This window comes from Cetorhinus maximus, chromosome 23, assembly GCF_964194155.1.
Source record: "Cetorhinus maximus chromosome 23, sCetMax3.hap1.1, whole genome shotgun sequence".
NCBI lineage: Eukaryota > Metazoa > Chordata > Chondrichthyes > Lamniformes > Cetorhinidae > Cetorhinus > Cetorhinus maximus.
In genome coordinates this window covers 14,643,157-14,662,303 of record NC_135901.1, presented here as the reverse complement: position 1 = coordinate 14,662,303, position 19,147 = coordinate 14,643,157, and the positions used below count along the sequence as shown (strand labels likewise).

The window sequence follows — 19,147 nt, the reverse complement described above, 5'->3', positions numbered from 1 at the left end:
AGTACCCAGGCTTACTTACAGGATGAAGTCAGACAGCTTGCTGCACATTAGTGCACAGCTGTTGGAGTTACCATCGGTTGAAAGGAAGTTAATTTTCATCTGGTTTTTGTTTGTAGAATTTGAAGGATAGACTTGTTCTAGTTTGAGCACTGTACCTCAGCAAAGCAGCAGCAAACCCCAAAATGGCTGCCTTCTGCCTTTGCTGCTGGCATCAGACAGGAAGCTCCCTGCCCCCGGAGGCACTTGGTGCCTCGGTTTGGATGCTGAGCTCACCTTCTGCCAAAACAGCTTATTTACATTTAAAAATAGTGCTGCAAGAGCGATGCAGTTCAGGTGCAGAGTGCGGACCCGGAATTGATCCAGTGTCAGGTTCCCAACCCTCTTTGAAAATCCAGCTCTTGAGGGTTTTATTCCTCCTGATGTTAATAATCCCTGTGACAGGGCTGGAGTTTAATATTCTGGTTAAATGTCAAATAAATCACTTTGGCGTCAAACACACAGTGTGTGGAGTATTTGTTTACTCCAGGATAAGAGGAGACTAATTGAAATCCTGTTCTCGACTGTTCCATTTCTGGGCCTTTTCTCTTCTGTTAAAGAAAATTTTTTATTTCTGCAGAGCCTTTCATGACATCAGGATGTCCAAAGCATTTTACAGCCAATGAAATTCCTTTGAAGTGTAGACAATGTTGGAATGTAGGAAATACAGCAGCTAATTTATGCACAGCAAGATCCCATAGACAACAAATTAATAATACCCAGATAATCTGTTTCAGAGATGTTGATTGAGGGATTAATATTGACCAAGACTCCTGGGAGAAACCCCGGCTCTTTGAAATAGTGTCAATGGATCTCTTACACCCGTCCATTCTGTCTCAGTGCCATCTATGACAGTCTGTTTCTGACAGTGCAGTGCTCCCTCAGTGGAATGTCAGCCTGAATTTTATGCTCATCTTTCTGGATGTGGATTTGAACCCACAACCTCCTGACTCAGACATGAAAATGCAACCACTGAGCCATGACTAACACATCGTCACTCTGAATTATTTCAGGACCTAGACCTTTGGTTACTCTCATGGACAAGTCCCAGCTCCCCATACCTTCCAAAGTGTCTCTCCCAGCCTTGGTAGCAAACATAATCTCACTTTTCTGAAAAGGAGGAAGAGAGAAAATGGGGAACTAGAGATCAGTCAGTCTAACATCAGTAATTGACAAAATGTAGGAATCTATCGTGAGGGATGTGGTAACAGGGCATTTAGAAAATCATTAACTGATTGAGCAGAGCCAATATGGATTTATGAAAGGGAGATCATGTTTGACAAATCTGTTCAGAGCTTTTTGAAAATGTAATAAGTAAGGAGGATAATGAGGGTATCAGTAGATGTTGTGTATTTGGATTTTCAAAAAGCATTTGATAAGGGGCCACACAAGAGGTCATTACACAAAATTCGGTCTGGTGTTTGGGGGGTATCTGAGCATGGACTGAGGAATGGTTAATGGTCAGAAAATAGAGAGTGGGAATAAACAGGACATTTTTAGGTTGGCAGGCTGTGACTAGCAGGTACCACAAGGATCAGTTGTTGTGCCTCAGCCATTTACAATCGATACCAATGACTTAGATAAGGAGACTGAGTGTAATGTATCCAGGTTTTCTAACGATGCAATGTTGGGTGGGAAAGTAAGTGTTGAGGAGGACACAAAGAGGCTGCAGAGGGATATAGACAGGTTGGGTAAGAACGTGGCAGATGGAATACAACATGGTGAAGTGTGAAGTTATCCACTTTGGTAGGAAAAATATAAGAAAGAATATTTTTCGAATGGTGAGAGACTGGGAAATATTTACATTCCGAGGGACCTGGCTGTTCTTGTACGTGAATCACAGAAAATTAACATGCAGGTACAGCAAGCAAATGGTAAATGGTCTGTCAGCTTTTATTACAAAGGGATTGGAGTATAAGAGTAAAGATGTCTTACTACAATTACTCAGAGCATTGGTGAGGCATCACCTGGAGTACTGTGTGCGGGTTTAGTCTCCTTACCTAAGGAAGGACACACTTGCCCTAGAGGGAGTGAAACCAATGTTCACCAGGCTAGTTCCTGGGATGAGGAGATTGTCCCATGAGGAGAGATAGAGCAGACTCGGCCTATATTGAATGGAGTTTGGAAGATTGAGCGATCTAACTGAAACATTCTTAAATGGCCTGACAGGGTAGATGCTGAGAAAATGTTTCCCATCTGGTGAATTTAGAACACGGGGATCAGTCTCAGAATAAGGGGTCGACCATTTAGGACTGAGATGAGGAGGAATTTCTTCACTCAGTTGTAAATCTTTGGAACTTTCTATCCCAGGCATCCTTGGCTCCCAGTTATATTTAAGACTGAGGTCGACAGAGTTTTGGGTACAAGGGGAATTAAGGTTTATGGGGAGTGTGGATCTAAGGTAGAAGATCAACCATGATCATATCGAATAGCAGAGCAGACTTAATGGGCCAAATGGCCTCTTCCTACTCCTATTTTTTATGTTCATTAAACCTCAGTCTGGTTCCCCTCAAGGTGCTGAGTGAGTGAATTAAATCTTTCTTCACAAATCACCCGGATACCAGACGACAAGTCAGGCCATGAACATTGTTTATTGTTTACAAATCACAGTGAAATGTGGGCACACAGACCCTTTCTAGACGTGTCTAAATGTAATCAGAGTTATCCAGCAGTTCAGCACTAATGGGGAGAGCTATTTCACAAAACAAGGAACAAAGACTCCACAGGATATTCAGTAATTCACCGTAAATCAGCACGAATGGATGCTGAGTATTAATTACAGCAGGGAGCAGAGTCTGAGGTTATCAATTGGTGAGTTTATTTTCAGAGTAATTCCTTCAATATCTGACAAGTTAACAGTTTTGAACAGCCCATCTCTCAAATAGCTTGAGCCTACTTGTAATTACAAACATTCAGAGCTTACCAAGCTTCATCCTCGAGTTACAGAACAGACTTTCTCCAGTCAATATAGAGCTGCAGGGTTGCACTATGATCTGCTCATTGTTCATCTTTAGTTCAATACAATTTGAGTGATGTACATTGAAAACGAGGTTTGCAGACATGATGATCTAGTCACATGATTGAGAGATGGCGTGGGTACACGCTAAGTCTAAACTGGGCAACTGACATTCAAGATCAACCCCAACTTTCAGAATGAACATGATTCAGTCCAGGATGTGATTAACAGCAGCAATAACAGCAGAATCCAACCCCTGTAATCACTTGTGAACTCGCTGGTGTGTCACTAGGTAGGATAAGCGAGTGAATCCCTTCCCACACTTGGAGCAGGTGAACGACTTCAACCCAGTGTGAACTTGCTGGTGTATCAGCAGGTTGGATGACTGAGTGAATCCCTTCCCACACTCAGAGCAGGTGAACGGCCTCTCCCCAGTGTGAATTCGCTGGTGTGCAGTGAGATGAAATGATTGCCTGAACCCAGTCCCACAGTGAGAGCATCTGAATGGTTTCTCATCAGTGTGAATACGTTGGTGGTATTGCAGATCCCCAGAACTTTTAAAGCACTTTCCACAGTCTGGACATTTAAATGGTCTCTCGTCAGTGTGAACTCGCTGGTGTCTCAGCAGGTGGGGTTTCTGAGTGAATTTCTTCCCACACTCAGAGCAGGTGAACGGCCTCTCCCCAGTGTGGGTGCGCTGGTGTGCAGTGAGATGAGATGGTTGCCTGAACCCAGTCCCGCAGTGAAAGCACCTGAACGGTCTCTCATCAGTGTGAATACGTTGATGACATTGTTGATGCCCAGAACTTTTGAAGCACTTCCCACAGTCTGGACATTTAAACGGCCTCTCGTCAGTGTGAACTCGCAGGTGTTTCAGAAGGCGGGATGATGTCCTGAGCTTCTTCCCACACTGTGAGCAGCTGAATGGTGCATACGCAGTGTGAATGCGCTGGTGCTCCCTCAGTCCATGTGGGTTTTTAAAGCTCTTTTCACAGTCGGGGCATTTAAACTCTCTCTTGTCAGTGTGAACTTGCTGGTGTTCCAGCAGGTGGGATGAGCGAGTGAATCCTTTTCCACACGTGGAGCAGGTGAAAGGCCTCTCCCCAGTGTGAAGTCGCTGGTGTCTCTGAAGGCAGATTAACTGAGTGAATCCCTTCCCACACACGGAGCAGATGAACGGCCTCTCCCCAGTGTGACTGCGTCGATGAGTTTCCAGATTAGACGGGGATCTGAATCCCTTCCCACAGTCCCCACATTTCCACGGTTTCTCCCTGGTGTAAACGGTGCTTTTTGCTTCCATGTTCAAAGGCTGATGATCTTCAGGTCCTGATGAATCGATAGACTCTGGCAGATTTTGATCTGATTTTGGTTTGACCTTCCTGACTGCAAATCCTTCTCATACTCTGTAACGTGAATTTAAAACAGAAACAAAGAAATATGAAAGAGAACCCACAAAAACAGAAAGACAGATTGTGAAATTGAGCTGAACGAATCCGGTAATTTGTGGGGCTGACACGAGGAAAATGTGACCATGAAAACTGTCAGATTGTCATAAAAACCCAACTGGTTCACTAACGTCCTTCAGGGAAGGGAATCTGCCTCCCGGTCTGGGCCTACACAAGATTCTGGCCTCTATGGGAGAAGAGAGAGTGAGAGGTGGAGGAGGGGAAAAGGAGATGGATTTCATAGATCTGCAGCTCAACCAGAATTTTGACAGAATCTCCCAAACCCATGACCCCCACCACCTGAAAAGACAAGAGCAGCTGGAGCATGGGGAAGCCACCAGCTCCAAGACACACAGCAGCGAGTTCACACTGGGGACAGGCCGGAAACCTGCTCCATGTGTGAGAAGGGATTTAATCCATCATCCAACTGTCTGATACACCAGCGAGTTCAGCATTGACTCCAGGGGTTGGATTCTGCTGTTATTGTTGCCGTTGATCACACTCAGTACTGAACCTTGTTCATTCTGATAGTTTGGGTTTGTTTCTGCTGATGTTAAAAATCACTGTAACTGGACTGAAGGTTTAATATTCTGGAAATTACTTTGTAACCTTTACTCTTCAAATAAAGTATATTTCTTCGGCCTACAACAAAGTCATTTACTTGTAATTGTTTTCAATTTAGTTACTGTATTCAGTGCTCATCATGTGGTCTGCTCGACATGGGGAAGATCAAACACAGATTGTGTGATCACTTTGGGGAACAACCTCTGTTCAGCCTGTGAGCTTGACCCTGAGCTTCCAGTCACTTGTCATTTTAATTCTCCGCCCCACTCCTACTCTGACATCTCTGTCCTTGGCCTCCTGAACTGTTCCAATGAAGCTCAATGGGAGCTCTAGGAACAGCAGCTCATCTTTCGATCTGGCATTTTACAAACTTCCAGACTCAACATCAAGTTCAGCAGTTTCTGCACCAACAGAGAGTTGTCAGGATCTGGAACTCTCTACCTGAAAAGGTGCTGGGACCTGACTCTAGAAGGAATTTTAAAAGGAAGTTGACAGGGATTTGAGAATGAGGAACATATGGATTACAAACAGAAAGTGGGTGTCTGGGGCTAAACATGATTGCTCTTTCAAAGAAACAGCACAAGCATAAAGGGTTGAATGGGCTCTTTCTGTGCTGCAAGTTTCTATAATTCTAGAAGTTGGCCGTTTAGTCCCTCGTCCCTGTCAGATTTAAATTTAATCTCGCATCAACTGCTGTTTGTGGAACAGAGTTCCTAACTTCTACCTCCCTTTGTGTGTAGAAGTATTTGCTGACTTCACTCCTGGAAGGTCTGGCTCTCATGTTTACACTATGCCCCCAGAGTCTAGGACTATGACTCTTCTTTGGAACTGACTGAATCTTTGTCTGAATCTGGGGAAGTGAGGTCGAGCATGGTCTAAAAATTGTAGCCATGTCTTTCACAGTGAAATGAGGAAACAATCGTTGACACAAAGCTTGACAAGTTTGGAGTTTTCTGCCACAAATGACAATTCCCTCACCAACATCACTACCCATTCACTCCACCTTCCCCTCTCAAGATGACAATAGGCAGTTGCCTGCATAAGGCAGGCCTCTTACCAGGGTTTCCAGTCCCGCACGCACCATGTGTTTTTTTATTCTATGATGGGATGTGGGCATTGCCCATCCCTAAATAGCCCTGGAGCTGTGTGGCTTGCTGGGCCGTTTCAGAGTGAACCACATCACTGTGGGTCTGGAGTCACATGTAGGCCGGACTTGGTAAGGACGGCAGATTTCCTTCCCTAAAGGGACATTAGTGAACCAGATGGGTTTTACGATAATTTGATAGTTTTATAAATTATTAACTGACTCTTGGAGTCCAGGTATCATTCAGGTAAAACTGTGCTGCACTCACAAGGACAATAACCCATAGTCCGATGTTGGGACTTGAACCCATGTCCCGAGCCCAGTGGCATTACCACTGGGGCACCGTCTCCCCGCCCTCCAAGCTCGCGCGCGGTTTCCAGGCTCCCCCCGGTTCACAATCTGCACCCGCCCTCCGAGCTCGCGCGCGGTTTCCAGGCTCCCCCGATTCACAATCTCCACCCGCCCTCCGAGCTCGCGCGCGGTGTCCAGGCTCCCCCCCGGTTCACAATCTCCACCCGCCCTCCGAGCTCGCGCGTGGTTTCCAGGCTCACCCCCGGTTCACAATCTCCACCCGCCCTCCGAGCTCGCGAGTGGTTTCCAGGCTCCCCCCCCCGGTTCACAATCTCTACCAGGCCTCCGAGCTCGTGCGTGGTTTCCAGTTTCCAGGCTCCCCCCCGGTTCACAATCTCCAGCCGCCGGCTTCATTTCTCACCCTTCGTGATCTCAACTCGACCGTTCCTTCTTCCAGCTCGGGTTCTAGTACTGCGCATGCTTCAGTCGCAGCCTAGCCCCGCCCCTCTATCACTCCAATTGGTTGGAGGGCAAACCGCACCCGCTCGGTCCTCTAGTCCCGCCTCTCTCTTCCTATTGGCCCGGAACTGCTGTCAATCAGCCGGGCATTGTGAGCTGTCAGGTGAGAGTTCACTGTCGGGAGCGGGTTAATAAACCCCGGGCAGGGGGGCGGGGTTTACAAATTCCGAATGCGGCCCCAGATCCGAATATTAAACAATGAACATTCTCCACTCTCACTATCCGCCGGATAGGTAGATAAGGTGGTTAAGAAGGCATATGGGATACTTGCCTTTATTAACATTTAAGTTATGAAGAGAGGTTGGATAGACTTGGGTTGTTTTCGTTGGAGCAGAGAAGACTGAGGGGCGACCTGATCGAGGTGTACAAGATGATGAGGGGCACGGACAGGGTGGATAGGGAGCAGCTGTTCCCCTTAGTTGAAGGGTCAGTCACAAGGGGACACAAGTTCAAGGTGAGGGGCAGGAGGTTTAGGGAGGATGTGAAGAAAAACTTTTTTACCCAGAGGGTGGAGAATACGCTGCCTGGGAGAGGGCGTTGAAGGAGGGTTGCCTCACATCCTTTAAAAAGTACCTGGATGAGCACTTGGCAGATCATAACATTCAAGGCTATGGGCCAAGTGTGGGTAAATGGGATTAGGTAGGTAGGTCAGGTGTTTCTCACGTGTTGGTGCAGACTTGAAGAGCCGAAGGGCCTCTTCTGCACTGTGTGATTCTATGAACAACCTCAAAGAGACCAGGACCCTCCGAGCATGCACAATTCACCTGGCCAACCCGCGGCAGATAGAGCGGTTTCTGAGATGTTTGGGACTGTGGGTAATATGGATGCCATTAGAGACCCAGAGTCCATTGATCATTAAAATAAAAGCAAAATATTGCAGATGTTGGAAATCTGAAATAAAAACAGAAAATACTGGAAAAACTCAGCAACTCTGGCAGCATCTGTGGAGAGAGAAACAAGAGATAATGTTTCAAACCCACTATGACTCTTCATTGGAGAGAGACACCCTGGTCCACTCCTCCATTACCCCCTACTCCTCAACCCCCACCTATGGCACCTCCCCATGCCCACGCAGAAGATGCAACACCTGCCCCTTCACTTCCTCTTTCCTCACCGTCCAAGGGCCCAAACACTCCTTTCAAGTGAAGCAGCATTTCACTTGCATTTCCTCTAACTTAGTCTACTGCATTAGTTACTCCCAATGCGGTCTCCTCTACATTGGAGAGACCAAACGCAAACTGGGCGACCGCTTTGCAGAACACCTGCGGTCTGTCCGCAAGAAAGACCCAAACCTCCCTGTCGCTTGCCATTTTAACACTCCACCCTGCTCTCTTGCCCACATGTCTGTCCTTGGCTTGCTGCATTGTTCCAGTGAAGCCCAATGCAAACTGGAGGAACAGCACCTCATCTTCCGACTAGGCACTTTACAGCCTTCCGGGCTGAATATTGAATTCAACAACTTTAGATCTTAAACTCCCTCCCCCATCCCCACCTCCATTTCCGTTTCTTCCCCCTCCCTTTTGTTTTTTCCAATAATTTATATAGATTTTTCTTTTCCCACCTATTTTCATTATTTTTAAATCTATAACTATAATACCCTGTCAGTCTTTCCATCCCACCCCCACTAGAGCTGTACTTTGAGTGTCCTGCCATCCATCCTTAATTATCACATTCTCTTAGATAATATCACCACCTTTATCACCTCCCTGTTCCTTTGTCTGTAACATCTTTTGATCATCTGTATCACTGCTTGCTTGTCCCTACAACCCCCCCAACTTCTCCCCCCCCCACCAACCGACCTTAAACCAGCTTATATTTCACCCCTCTCCTAACTTCACTCAGTTCTGCTGAAGGGTCATGAGGACTCAAAACGTCAACTCTTTTCTTCTCCGCCGATGCTGCCAGACCTGCTGAGTTTTTCCAGGTAATTTTGTTTTTGATTAGAGTGGTAGTTGGCAAGAACATTGGGGTCAAGAGCTTGTTTTCTTGAGGATAAGTAGTTATGGCAGATTTAAAGGAAAGGACAGTACCTGAAGAGAGAGAGAGCTGTTAACAATATCAGCGAACATGGGAAGGTTGGGTGATCAATTGGAATAGGAATTGAGGAGGTGGGTTTTATGGAAAAGATAAGTTCTGAGAAGCATGAGGGAAGATTGGAGAGAAGCTAAAGAAAAAAGCAGATTCAGGCCTGCAGCAAGGGGGCTCTTTAGAGGCAGTTTGGCCCAGTGAGTCAGTGGAAGGGAGGGAAGCAGCAGAGGCAGCTGATCGGATTGTCTCAATCTTAGTGACAAATAAGCTCCATGGAAAGTTTGGCCCAGGTCTCTCTCCCTCTTAAAAACATTGACATCTTTTGCTTTCCCAGCTTGACACATTTATTTGTCTGACAAAGGATGGCCTCTTTCTTAATATTCACAATTAAAGGGGCGGTTACCCAGGGGCCAATAAATTAATATAGGGCAGAGGTATATCTAGTGTTGTTAAATGGTACATATGGTTCTCTAATTAAGTAGATTTATTTCATTCCTTGTGAATAAATCCATTTCAGTAACAATTGCTGAAATGTTTGCTCCACACCCAAAGGGTTTCATCAAGTTTTCTCGTGGAGTTTGAGACAAAATCAGCTTTCAAAATGATGCAGAGTTTCAGTGGCCAGTAAGTTCACAGATGACATAAAAATTGGTGGTGTTGTAAACAGTGAGGAGGAAAGCCTTAGATTACAGGATGATATAGATGGGCTGGTAAGATGGGCAGAGCAGTGGAAAATGGAATTTAACCCTAAGAAATGTGAGGTGATGCATGTTGAGAGGACTAACATGGCTAGGGAATACATAATGAATGGTAGGACCCTAGGAAGTACAGAGGATCAGAGTGACCTTGGTGTACATGTCCATAGACCCCTGAAAGCAGCAGCACAGGTAGATAAAGTGGTTAAGAAGGTATATGGGATATTTGCCTTTATTAGCTGAGGCGTAGAATATAAGAGCAGAGAGGTTATGTTGGAGCTGTATAAAACACTAGTTAGGCCACAGCTGGAGTACTGAGTGCAGTTCTGGTTGCCACACTACAGGAAGGATGTGATTGCACTGGAGAGGGTGCAGGGCAGATTCACCAGGATGTTGCCTGGGCTGGACCGTTTCAACTATGAAGAGAGATTGGATAGGCTAGGGTTGTTTCCCTTAGAGCAGAGAAGGCTGAGGGGTAACATATTAGAGGCTTACAAAATTATGATGGGCATAATTAGCGGAAGTGTCAATAATAGGGGGCATGGAATTAAGGTTAGGGGCAGGAAGTTTAGAGGGGATTTGAGGAAAATAATTTCACCCAGAGGGTGGTAGGAATCTGGAACACGCTGCCTGAGGGGTTGGTAGAGGCAGGAACCCTCACAACATTTAAGAAGTATTTAGATGAGCACTTGAAAAGCCATAGCATACAGGGCTACGGGCCAGGTGGTGGAATATGGGTTTAGAATAGACAGGTGCTTGATGGCCGGCACAGTCCCAATAGGCCAAAGGGCCTGTTTCTGTACTGTATAACTCTATGTGACTCTGTTCAACAAATGAGGGAGATCCGTGCTCAGCCACGCCCCTCACTCACTCCGATTGGATGGGGGGCCTGCTGTTCCCGATCGGTTCTCCATCCCGCTCCTTCCTCCCACTGGCCTGGAGCTGCCATCAATCACACAGGCATTGTGAGCTGGAGCATGTTCAATATGGCTGCTCCATCTATATCGGTGCGCATGCGCATTGCGAGTGGTGTCCAGAGACAGACAATTGAAGGGGTGGTTACCCAGGAACAAAAGCAAAAATTGCTGGAAAAACTCAGCAGGTCTGACAGCATCTGTGGAGAGAAAGACTAGTTAACATTTCGAGTCCATATGACTCTTCATCAGAACTAAAGAGAAGTAGAAATGTAGTGAAATATAAGCTGTTAAAGGGGGTGGGACAGGTGAAACTGGATAGAGGGCCAGTGATCGGTGGAGGCAAAGGAGAGACTGCAAAAGATGTCATAAATAAACGGTCAAAGGGGTGTTGACGATGGTGATATGAGCTAAAGGATGTGCTAATGGTGACATTAAGGGTGGAAAGCAGGATGAGCAGTGACAGATGGCCCTAGTGGGGGTGAGGTATGGGGGAGGGGATCGAAATAGGCTTAAAGGTGGAAAATAAACAATGAATAGAAACAAATTTCAAAAATAATAATAGAAATCAGTGAGAAAAGAAATATATATATATATAAATAAAATTAAATTTAAAAAGGAGGATAAAAGAGGGGTGAGGATGGAGGAGAGAGTTCATGACCTGAAGACACATAGAAACATAGAAAATAGGAGCAGGAGTAGGCCATTTGGCCCCTCAAGCCTGCTCTTCCATTCAAATGATCATGGCTGACCCTCTACCTCAACATCATACTCCCCCTCTTTCCCCAAACCCCTTGATGCCTTTCATGTCTAGAAATCTATTCAGCGGTTTGGCCTCCACAGCCTTTTGTGGTAGACAATTCCGCAGGTTCACCATGCACTGAGCAAAGAAATTTCTCCTCAACTCAGTCCTAAATAGCCTGCACCATATCCTGAGACTGACCCCTTGTTCCAAACGCCCCCCACCACCCATCCCTCCAAACCCAGCTAGGGGAAACATCATCCCTGCATCCAGTCTGTACACTTCTGTCCGAATTTTATACGTTTCAATGACGTCCCCTCTCATTCTTCTGAACTCTAGTGAATACAGCCCTAGTCGACCCAAAACTCTCCTCATACAACAATCCTGCCATCCCAGGAATCAGGCTGGTGAAGCTTTGCAGACACTTCCTCTGTGGCAAGTATATCCTTTCTTCGGTAAGGAGACGAAAACTGCACACAATACTCCAGGCTGCCTGCTTCCAGCTCTGTGACATCTCCCATTGCCCATTTCAAAATGATGCAGAGTTTCAGCCAATGAGCTGATCTGGACTCAGCCCCGCCCCTCATTCACTCCAATTGGTTGGAGGATCAGCCGTCGATCCTCATGCCTCCAACCCCGCCCCCTCTTCCTATTGGTCTAGCTCCGCCGTCAATCAACCGGGCATTGTGAACGGTCAGGTGAATAAACCCCGGGCAGGGGGGCGGGGTTTACAAATCCCGAGTGCGGCCCCAGAGCCGAATATTAAACAATGAACATTCTCCACTCTCACTATCCGCCGCTTCCGGCTTCTCTCCGGGAACAACCTCAAACAAAGAGACCAGGACCGTCCGAACATGCGCACCCACCCGGCCAAACCGCGGCAGATAGAGCGGTTTCTGAGCCATATGGTATTGTGGGTACTGCGTCCGCCATTAGAGATCGAACTCACTTAATCTTCGTTTGATTCTAGGGAAGTGGGGGTGAGATTCCGCTAATGTCGGTGTTGAAAAATAAGAAAGAACAAGCTCCATATTCTACCATCCGCATCCTGCAATAATGGAGCTTTTGGCCAATCTGTGTAATGACTGTTTCAATAAGTCACAGAAGACACAGTTGCTATGCAATGCCTTGCATTTTAATGGGAATTTTCAGATATTTTTACTGCTATTAGATTGGGTTGTGGACTATACCGTCTTCACTTATCCCTGTTGATCTAATCCAGGAGCGGTGATATATTTAGAAGGACTTGGTCTGTAAGAGACAGTCAATGTGAGACCGATAATGGAACATTTTTATGTTAATGTCTAGTGACACATGATCATTTTCCCAGTTAGTCAGTTTGTTAAAAAAAACCTCAAATAATCACAGCTACTGCAGCTGATCCTCTTGCTACAATTTGATAAGAAAGGAATCAGGGATCAGTCCCACCCAGCTGGACAACAGTGAAGAGGCATTGAAGGAATTTTTGTTTTAATTCATTCATGGGATGTGGCTAGGCCAGCATTTATTCACCATCCCTAAGGATGGTTTGGTCAATGGTGTCAAAGACTGTAGATGGGCCAAGAAGGACAAAGGACAATGAGGGAGAGTTTACCTTGGTTACATTGGATGCAGTTTGGGACAATGAGAAGAGCTACTTCGATAATGTGGCAGAGGCAGAAATCTTATGTGTCGAGGGGCCAAATGGCCTACTTCTGCTCCTATTTCATATGTTCAGATTCAAAAATGGAATTCCAAAAAGATGGGCAGGATTTGGGAGGTGTCAACACATTTCAGGACTTAGAAGGGGAAAGGGAGCTTAAAGTGGTTTGCAAGGATGGTGGGATAAATGGTTGATTTTATTGAGGAGGGGGTGATAATGTCAGATTTGAAGGAGAGAGGAGCAGTGCCTGAAGAGAGAGAACTGTTAACAATGTTAATGAACATGGGAAGGTTGGAGATCAACAGATGAGTGAAAATAGGGCTGGGGTAGCAGGAGATGGATCTCATGGCAAAGCTAAGTGCTGAGAAGGAACGAGGGGACATGAGAGAGAAACTACAGAAAGATGCACGTTCAGGGCGAGGGGGGAACATTCAAGGTTAATTGGACTGGTGATCTAGTGGAAGGGAGGGAGGCAGCAGAGGCAGCTGATCAAATTGTTTCAATCTTAGTGACAAAGAAACTCCATGAGCTTCTCACACTTGTTGGCGATGAGGATGGAGGAGACAGGGGAGAGGGAGAACCCTTCAAAAGGAACTAACTTGTCTCAGAGATACTAAAAAGACTCAATACACTGTATTTAACACAAAGCTGCTGATTTGAATTTTATCCACAATACTATGCCCTATAACTGGGCTGGAGTTTATTAACATTAGCAGAAACAGACCCCAATGAACATAGTTCAGTTCTGTTTGTGATTAACAGCAAAATCCAATCACGATAGTTACTTGTGAACTACCTGGTGTGCCAGTAGGTGGGATGACGAGTGAATCCCTTCCCACACTCAGAGCAGGTGAATGGCCTCTCCTCAGTGTGAAGAACTAGTGTTTCAGTGGGCTGGAAGTGTATTCAAAATCATGAGGGGTCTGGCAGGGTTGATGGGGAGAATGTGATGAGTTCCCCTTCTGACAGGATCTAAAACGAGAGGGCACAGATTTAAAGTAGTTGGTAAAAGAAGCAAAAGTGATACGAGGAAAACCTTCTTCACGCAGCAAGTAGTTAAGGTCTGGAATGCACTGCCTGGGAGTGTGGTGGAGGCAGGTTCAATTGAAGCATTCAAGAAGGAATTAGACAGTTACTGGAAAAGGAAGAACGTGCAGGTAGAAGGCGGGAGAACGGCTCTAAATCAAATGACCATCCAAAGAGCCGGTGCAGTCATGATGGGCTGAATGGCCTCCTTTTGCGCTGAAACAAATCTGTGCTCCTGGCCACTTCAGAGGCTGAGGATGTTTCTCCTTATGGGAGAGACGACAACTAGGGGCCGCTGTTTAAAAATAAGGGGTCTCCCATTTATGACAGAGATGAGAAATTTGTCCTCTCACAGGGTCGTCAATTGTGGAATTCTCTTCACCAGAAAGCAGTGGAGGCTATTGAATAATTTTGAGGTTGAGTTAATTCTTGATTGACAGGGAGTCAAAGATTATGGGGGTAGACAGGAAAGTAGAGTTGGGGCCTCAATTACATCAGCTATGATCTTATCACATGGCCGAGCAGGCTCACAGGCCTGAATGGCCTACACCTGCTCCTAATTCATATGATTAACTGCTTTCTACCACAAGGCCTTTCACTGGGAGGGCCACTGTAGATTTCATCCTCTAGCTTCAAGCCAGGCAAATCTTCCAGCTTCTTTTCCCTCACCAACTCCAAGTGAGCTGCAAACTACACAAGCCCAGATGTGCAACTGCCTTCTGTGGGAAACACCCAGATAAATTAAACAAAAGAACCTTCTAACTCCAACAGCCCATCTCCATGGCAACATGGCATGCTTTAGGAGATTCCAAACAGAAATGCATGAATATCTTTTTCCATCCATACAGCATTTTATTTCATGATCCATATGTAATGTGCAATGGATACTCGCAACAAGCCTCAAAGAGCATCAGCCCACTGGAAACAAAGGTATGAGACCGGCCAGTCCAGCAGAAAGGGGTCCTCCCACTTCACCGTCAGGATGAACATGGTTCAGTCCTGGATGTGATTAACAGCAGCAATAAGAGCAGAATCCAATCTCTGTGATCACTTGTGAACACGCTGGTGTGTCTGCAGGTGGGATGACTGAGTGAATCCCTTCCCACATACAGAGCAGATGAATGGCCTCTCCCCGGTGTGAACTCGCTGGTGCCTCTGTAAGCTGGATAATCGCGTGAATCCCTTCCCACACTGAGAGCAGGGGAATGACCTCTCCCCAGTGTGAAGTTGCTGGTGTAGCAGCAGGTTGGATGACTGGGTGAAACCCTTCCCACACACAGAGCAGGTGAACGGCCTCTCCCCGGTGTGGACTCGCTGATGTGTCTGCAAGTTGAATAACCGAGTGAATCCTTTCCCACAATGAGAGCAGGTGAATGGCCTCTCCCCGGTGTGAACTTCCTGGTGTGTTAGCAGGTTGGATAACTGGGTGAATCCCTTCCCACACTCAGAGCAGGTGAACGGCCTCTCTCCAGTGTGAACTCGCTGGTGTCTCAGCAGGGTTGATGAATCACTGAATCCCTTGCCACACTGAGAGCAGGTGAATAGCCTCTCCACTGCATGAACTCGCTGGTGTGCGTGCAGCTGCCATGAACCACTGAATGCCTTCCCACACTCACAGCAGGTGAATGGCCTCTCCCCAGTGTGACTGCGTTGATGAATTTCCATTGCAGACGGGCATCGGAATCCCTTCCCACAATCTCTACATTTCCATCGTTTCTCCATGGTGCGAGTGCCCTTGTGTCTCTCCAGGTTTGACAATCAGTTGAAGCCTCGTTCACACACAGAACCTGTGTACGATCTCCCTGGCTGTGAAAGCTGAAATGTTTCTTCAGACTGTATAACAGTTCATAGCTCTTTCCAAAGCCAGTGCATTGGAATACACTCACTCGGGTGTGTGAGAATCGGTGCTTTTCCAGTCACACTGATGTTTCAAATATTTTGAAGCAGACATAACAGACAAATATTTCTTCTAGATTCAAAGGCTGCTGATATTCCGATCCCGATGAATCGAGTGGATCTTGACGTGACCTTTGGTTTGAGCTTTCTGACTGCAAATCATCCACTTCTAATGTCCTGTAAAAGGAGTTTACAAAAGTCATCACAGAAAGTCTGCGATAGAAATTCAGAACAGACAATTCTAGTTTCTATGGAACATTCTTTCCCCTCTCATTCCCCAAAAGCTGTAAATCTCCATCCCCAACATGCTCCCTGCATTTTGAGCTCTCAGGAATGTTCAGACAGATTCAAAATGTTAGCTCTGTTTCTCGCTCGACATATGCTGCCAGACCTGCTGAGTTTTTTTGCACCATTTTCTGTTTTTACTCCCTTCATTCTCACTCTGTTATATCTCATTTATACACTCCCAATTCTCCTGAAGGAGCCAAAAAGATTGTAATACTTGAATAGCGATACAGAGGGAATATGAGGAAGAACTTTATTTAGGCAGCAAGTAGTCATGGCCTGGAATTCGATGCCTATGAGGATGGCAGAACCGGAGATGATCAATGGTTTCAAAATGAAATTGGATAGGGAGTTGAAAGAAAAACTTTCAGGGGAACGAGGATACAGATGGAGAATGGGATCGACTGGATTACTCTACAGAATGTCAGCATGGATCTGAGTTTCCAATTGGACACCATCTGTGCTGTAATGAGTTTATGACTGGAAATATATAATGCAGCTACAGTATTATTACAGGACTAGAAATAATAATAAATGAACTTTAATACAGAATAATAAATAACTAGACATTTCTCTGTTGTTACGATCCCTGTGGAAACCAATAACCTTAAAATAAACAAATTCCCAGACAACCCCAACGGAATAAACAGAAGGACAAGGTTTTATTTTTTAAAAACGATTCCGGTAACAATCAAACTAAATTCAACATAAATGAAGCCTGCATTAACAGACAACTAGCATTTCAATAGACCGGATAAATATGACTTTAAACAGCTGGAGCATCAGCCTGGTCCACAAAATCACCAGCATTTCCCCCCTCAGCATATTTGGCACTAATTCCAGTTACAGAGTCCCGCAACTCTCTGTACTTCCCAGGGGAAGGAAAGAAAGTGATTTACTCACAGATGTTGGACCGAGGAAGAAGTTTTAATGTTTATGAAGCTAAAAACAAATGCTGTGCCGTTTAAAGTCAAATTGCATTGGAAGAAAATGAGGAGAAGACATTTTACACAGCTTTCTCCCGCACCCCCATAGCCGGCAGCCCAGCACGCAGGCGCAGAAAGCGTTTTCTGTCCGAAGCAGGCGCAGGCAGTGCGGCTGCCGTCAGCGGTCGCTCTCGATCTCTTTTTGGACCAGCCGGTCGCCGTAGACAGAGGGGGGGAGGGGGAATTCGCCGAGCGGCTTCTCGCTCTGGCCGGAGCCGTCAGCCGGTTGCCTGGAAACTTTGGCTCGAGGAGGTTAGGGGGAGGGGGAACAATGGGAGGGGGAGGGGGAACAATGGGTGGGGGAGGGGGAGGGGGTACAATGGGTGGGGGAGGGGGAACAATGGGTGGGGGAACAATGGGTGGGGGAGGGGGAACAATGGGTGGGGGAGGGGGAACAATGGGTGGGGGTGGGGGTGGGGGAGGGGGAACAATGGGTGGGGGTCGGGGAGGGGGAACAATGGGTGAGGGAGGGGGAGGGGGAACAATGGGTGGGGGAACAATGGGTGGGGGTGGGGGAACAATGGGTGGAGGTGGGGGTGGGAGAGGGGGAACAATGGGTGGGGGAGGGGGAACAATGGGTGGGGGAGGGGGAACAATGGGTGGGGGTGGGGGAGGGGGAACAATGGGTGGGGGAGGGGGAACGATGGGTGGGGGAGGGGGAACAATGGGTGGGGGAGGGGGAACAATGGGTGGGGGTGGGGGAGGGACTCCCGTGTCCGCGCGCCTGGTCCGCAAACTGGAACCCGAGGACGTCACCGCGGAGCACAGTCAGACCTATTGGCTGACTCAGGCGTCACAATGATTCAGAGGAACGTACCCAGTTCACATTGAGAGCAATGGACTTGATGGTCAAAGTCTCTCCCCCGAACACGCGCTCGGGTTACTTTACCTCATTGTGGTCGGACCGAGGTTAACCAATGGGAGGAGCTGGACGACCGGAAGGTGGATGGTCCTCCAACCAATCAGAGCGCGGGCACTGTCGCATTGCCGACACGGAGCTCCCCCATTGTTTGAATGCGGATGTTGGACAATGAGCTTTTAAACCTGTCCATTACTGCCCAGCAAAGCTGCTGATGCTGCTTCTCTCTCTGAATGAGGATTTAGCTTCTCACACACGAAAACTTTCTCCCCAGTCCCGTGTCAAATACCTGTGAGTAAAACACTTTCTTTTTCTCCCCCTTTCCATTTCTTTTCTAATTCTGGGTTTAAATTGTTGACCTGCAGGAACTGAAGGGAAAGGAAGAGGGTGCAGACTCTGGAAAGGTTGACCCAGGTCTCACTTTCTCTCTCAAAGACATTGACATCCTTTACTCCCTCAGCTTGATACATTTATTTGTCTGGCTAAAAGGATAGCCTCTTTCCTAGTATTTCCAATAAAATAGTCGGATTCCCCAGGAGATGCCTGACATTTAAGGTGGCAGTAAACTAATATAGGGCAGAGATATGTCCAATGTTTTTATATGGTAAATATTTGATATATTTTTTGTTGACCGATAATAACTTTCATTTATAAATATGTCTAGTCTTGTAATATAGTGATAAAAACAAAAAGTTACTGCGGATGCTGGAAATCCAAAACAAAAACAGAATTACCTGGAAAAACTCAGCAGGTCTGGCAGCATCGGTGGAGAAGAAAAGAGTTGACATTTCGAGTCCAACATGACCCTTCAACAGAACTGAAATATAGTTAGGGCAAACTGGAGGAACAGCACCTCATCTTCCGACTAGGCACTTTACAGCCTTCCGGGCTGAATATTGAATTCAACAACTTTAGATCTTAAACTCCCCCTCCCCCCATCCCCACCCCGTTTCTTCCCCCTCCCTTTTGTTTTTTTTTCAATAATTTATATAGATTCTTCTTTTCCCACCTAGTTACATTATTTTTAAATCTACAACTAATACCTTGTCAGTCTTTCCACCCCACCCCCACTAGAGCTGTACCTTGAGTGTCCTGCCATCCATTCTTAATTAGCACTTTTCTTAGATAATATCACCACGTTCAACACCTCTTTGATCCTTTTGTCTGTGACATCTTTTG

General features: G+C 46.4%; 1 protein-coding gene, 1 pseudogene and 1 gene segment (V, D, J or C); 1 reads left to right on the top strand and 2 right to left on the bottom strand.

The window, feature by feature from the left end:
• LOC144696922 (uncharacterized) overlaps positions 1-5,077 on the bottom strand; it is a 32,693-nt gene extending 27,616 nt beyond the window's left edge. Inside the window, exons 1-2 of the mRNA XM_078568639.1 lie at positions 3,784-5,077; positions 3,334-3,699 (exon numbers count right to left, since the gene is read on the bottom strand). Coding sequence (XP_078424765.1) covers positions 3,334-3,699; positions 3,784-4,292 — 875 coding nt within the window. The 5' untranslated portion in view covers positions 4,293-5,077. The remainder of the gene's footprint in view (positions 1-3,333; positions 3,700-3,783) is intronic.
• Positions 1-19,147, bottom strand: part of LOC144697834 (Ig heavy chain C region-like) — a 541,886-nt gene that overhangs the window by 430,485 nt on the left and 92,254 nt on the right.
• LOC144697046 (uncharacterized) overlaps positions 8,755-19,147 on the top strand; it is a 71,855-nt pseudogene continuing 61,462 nt past the window's right edge.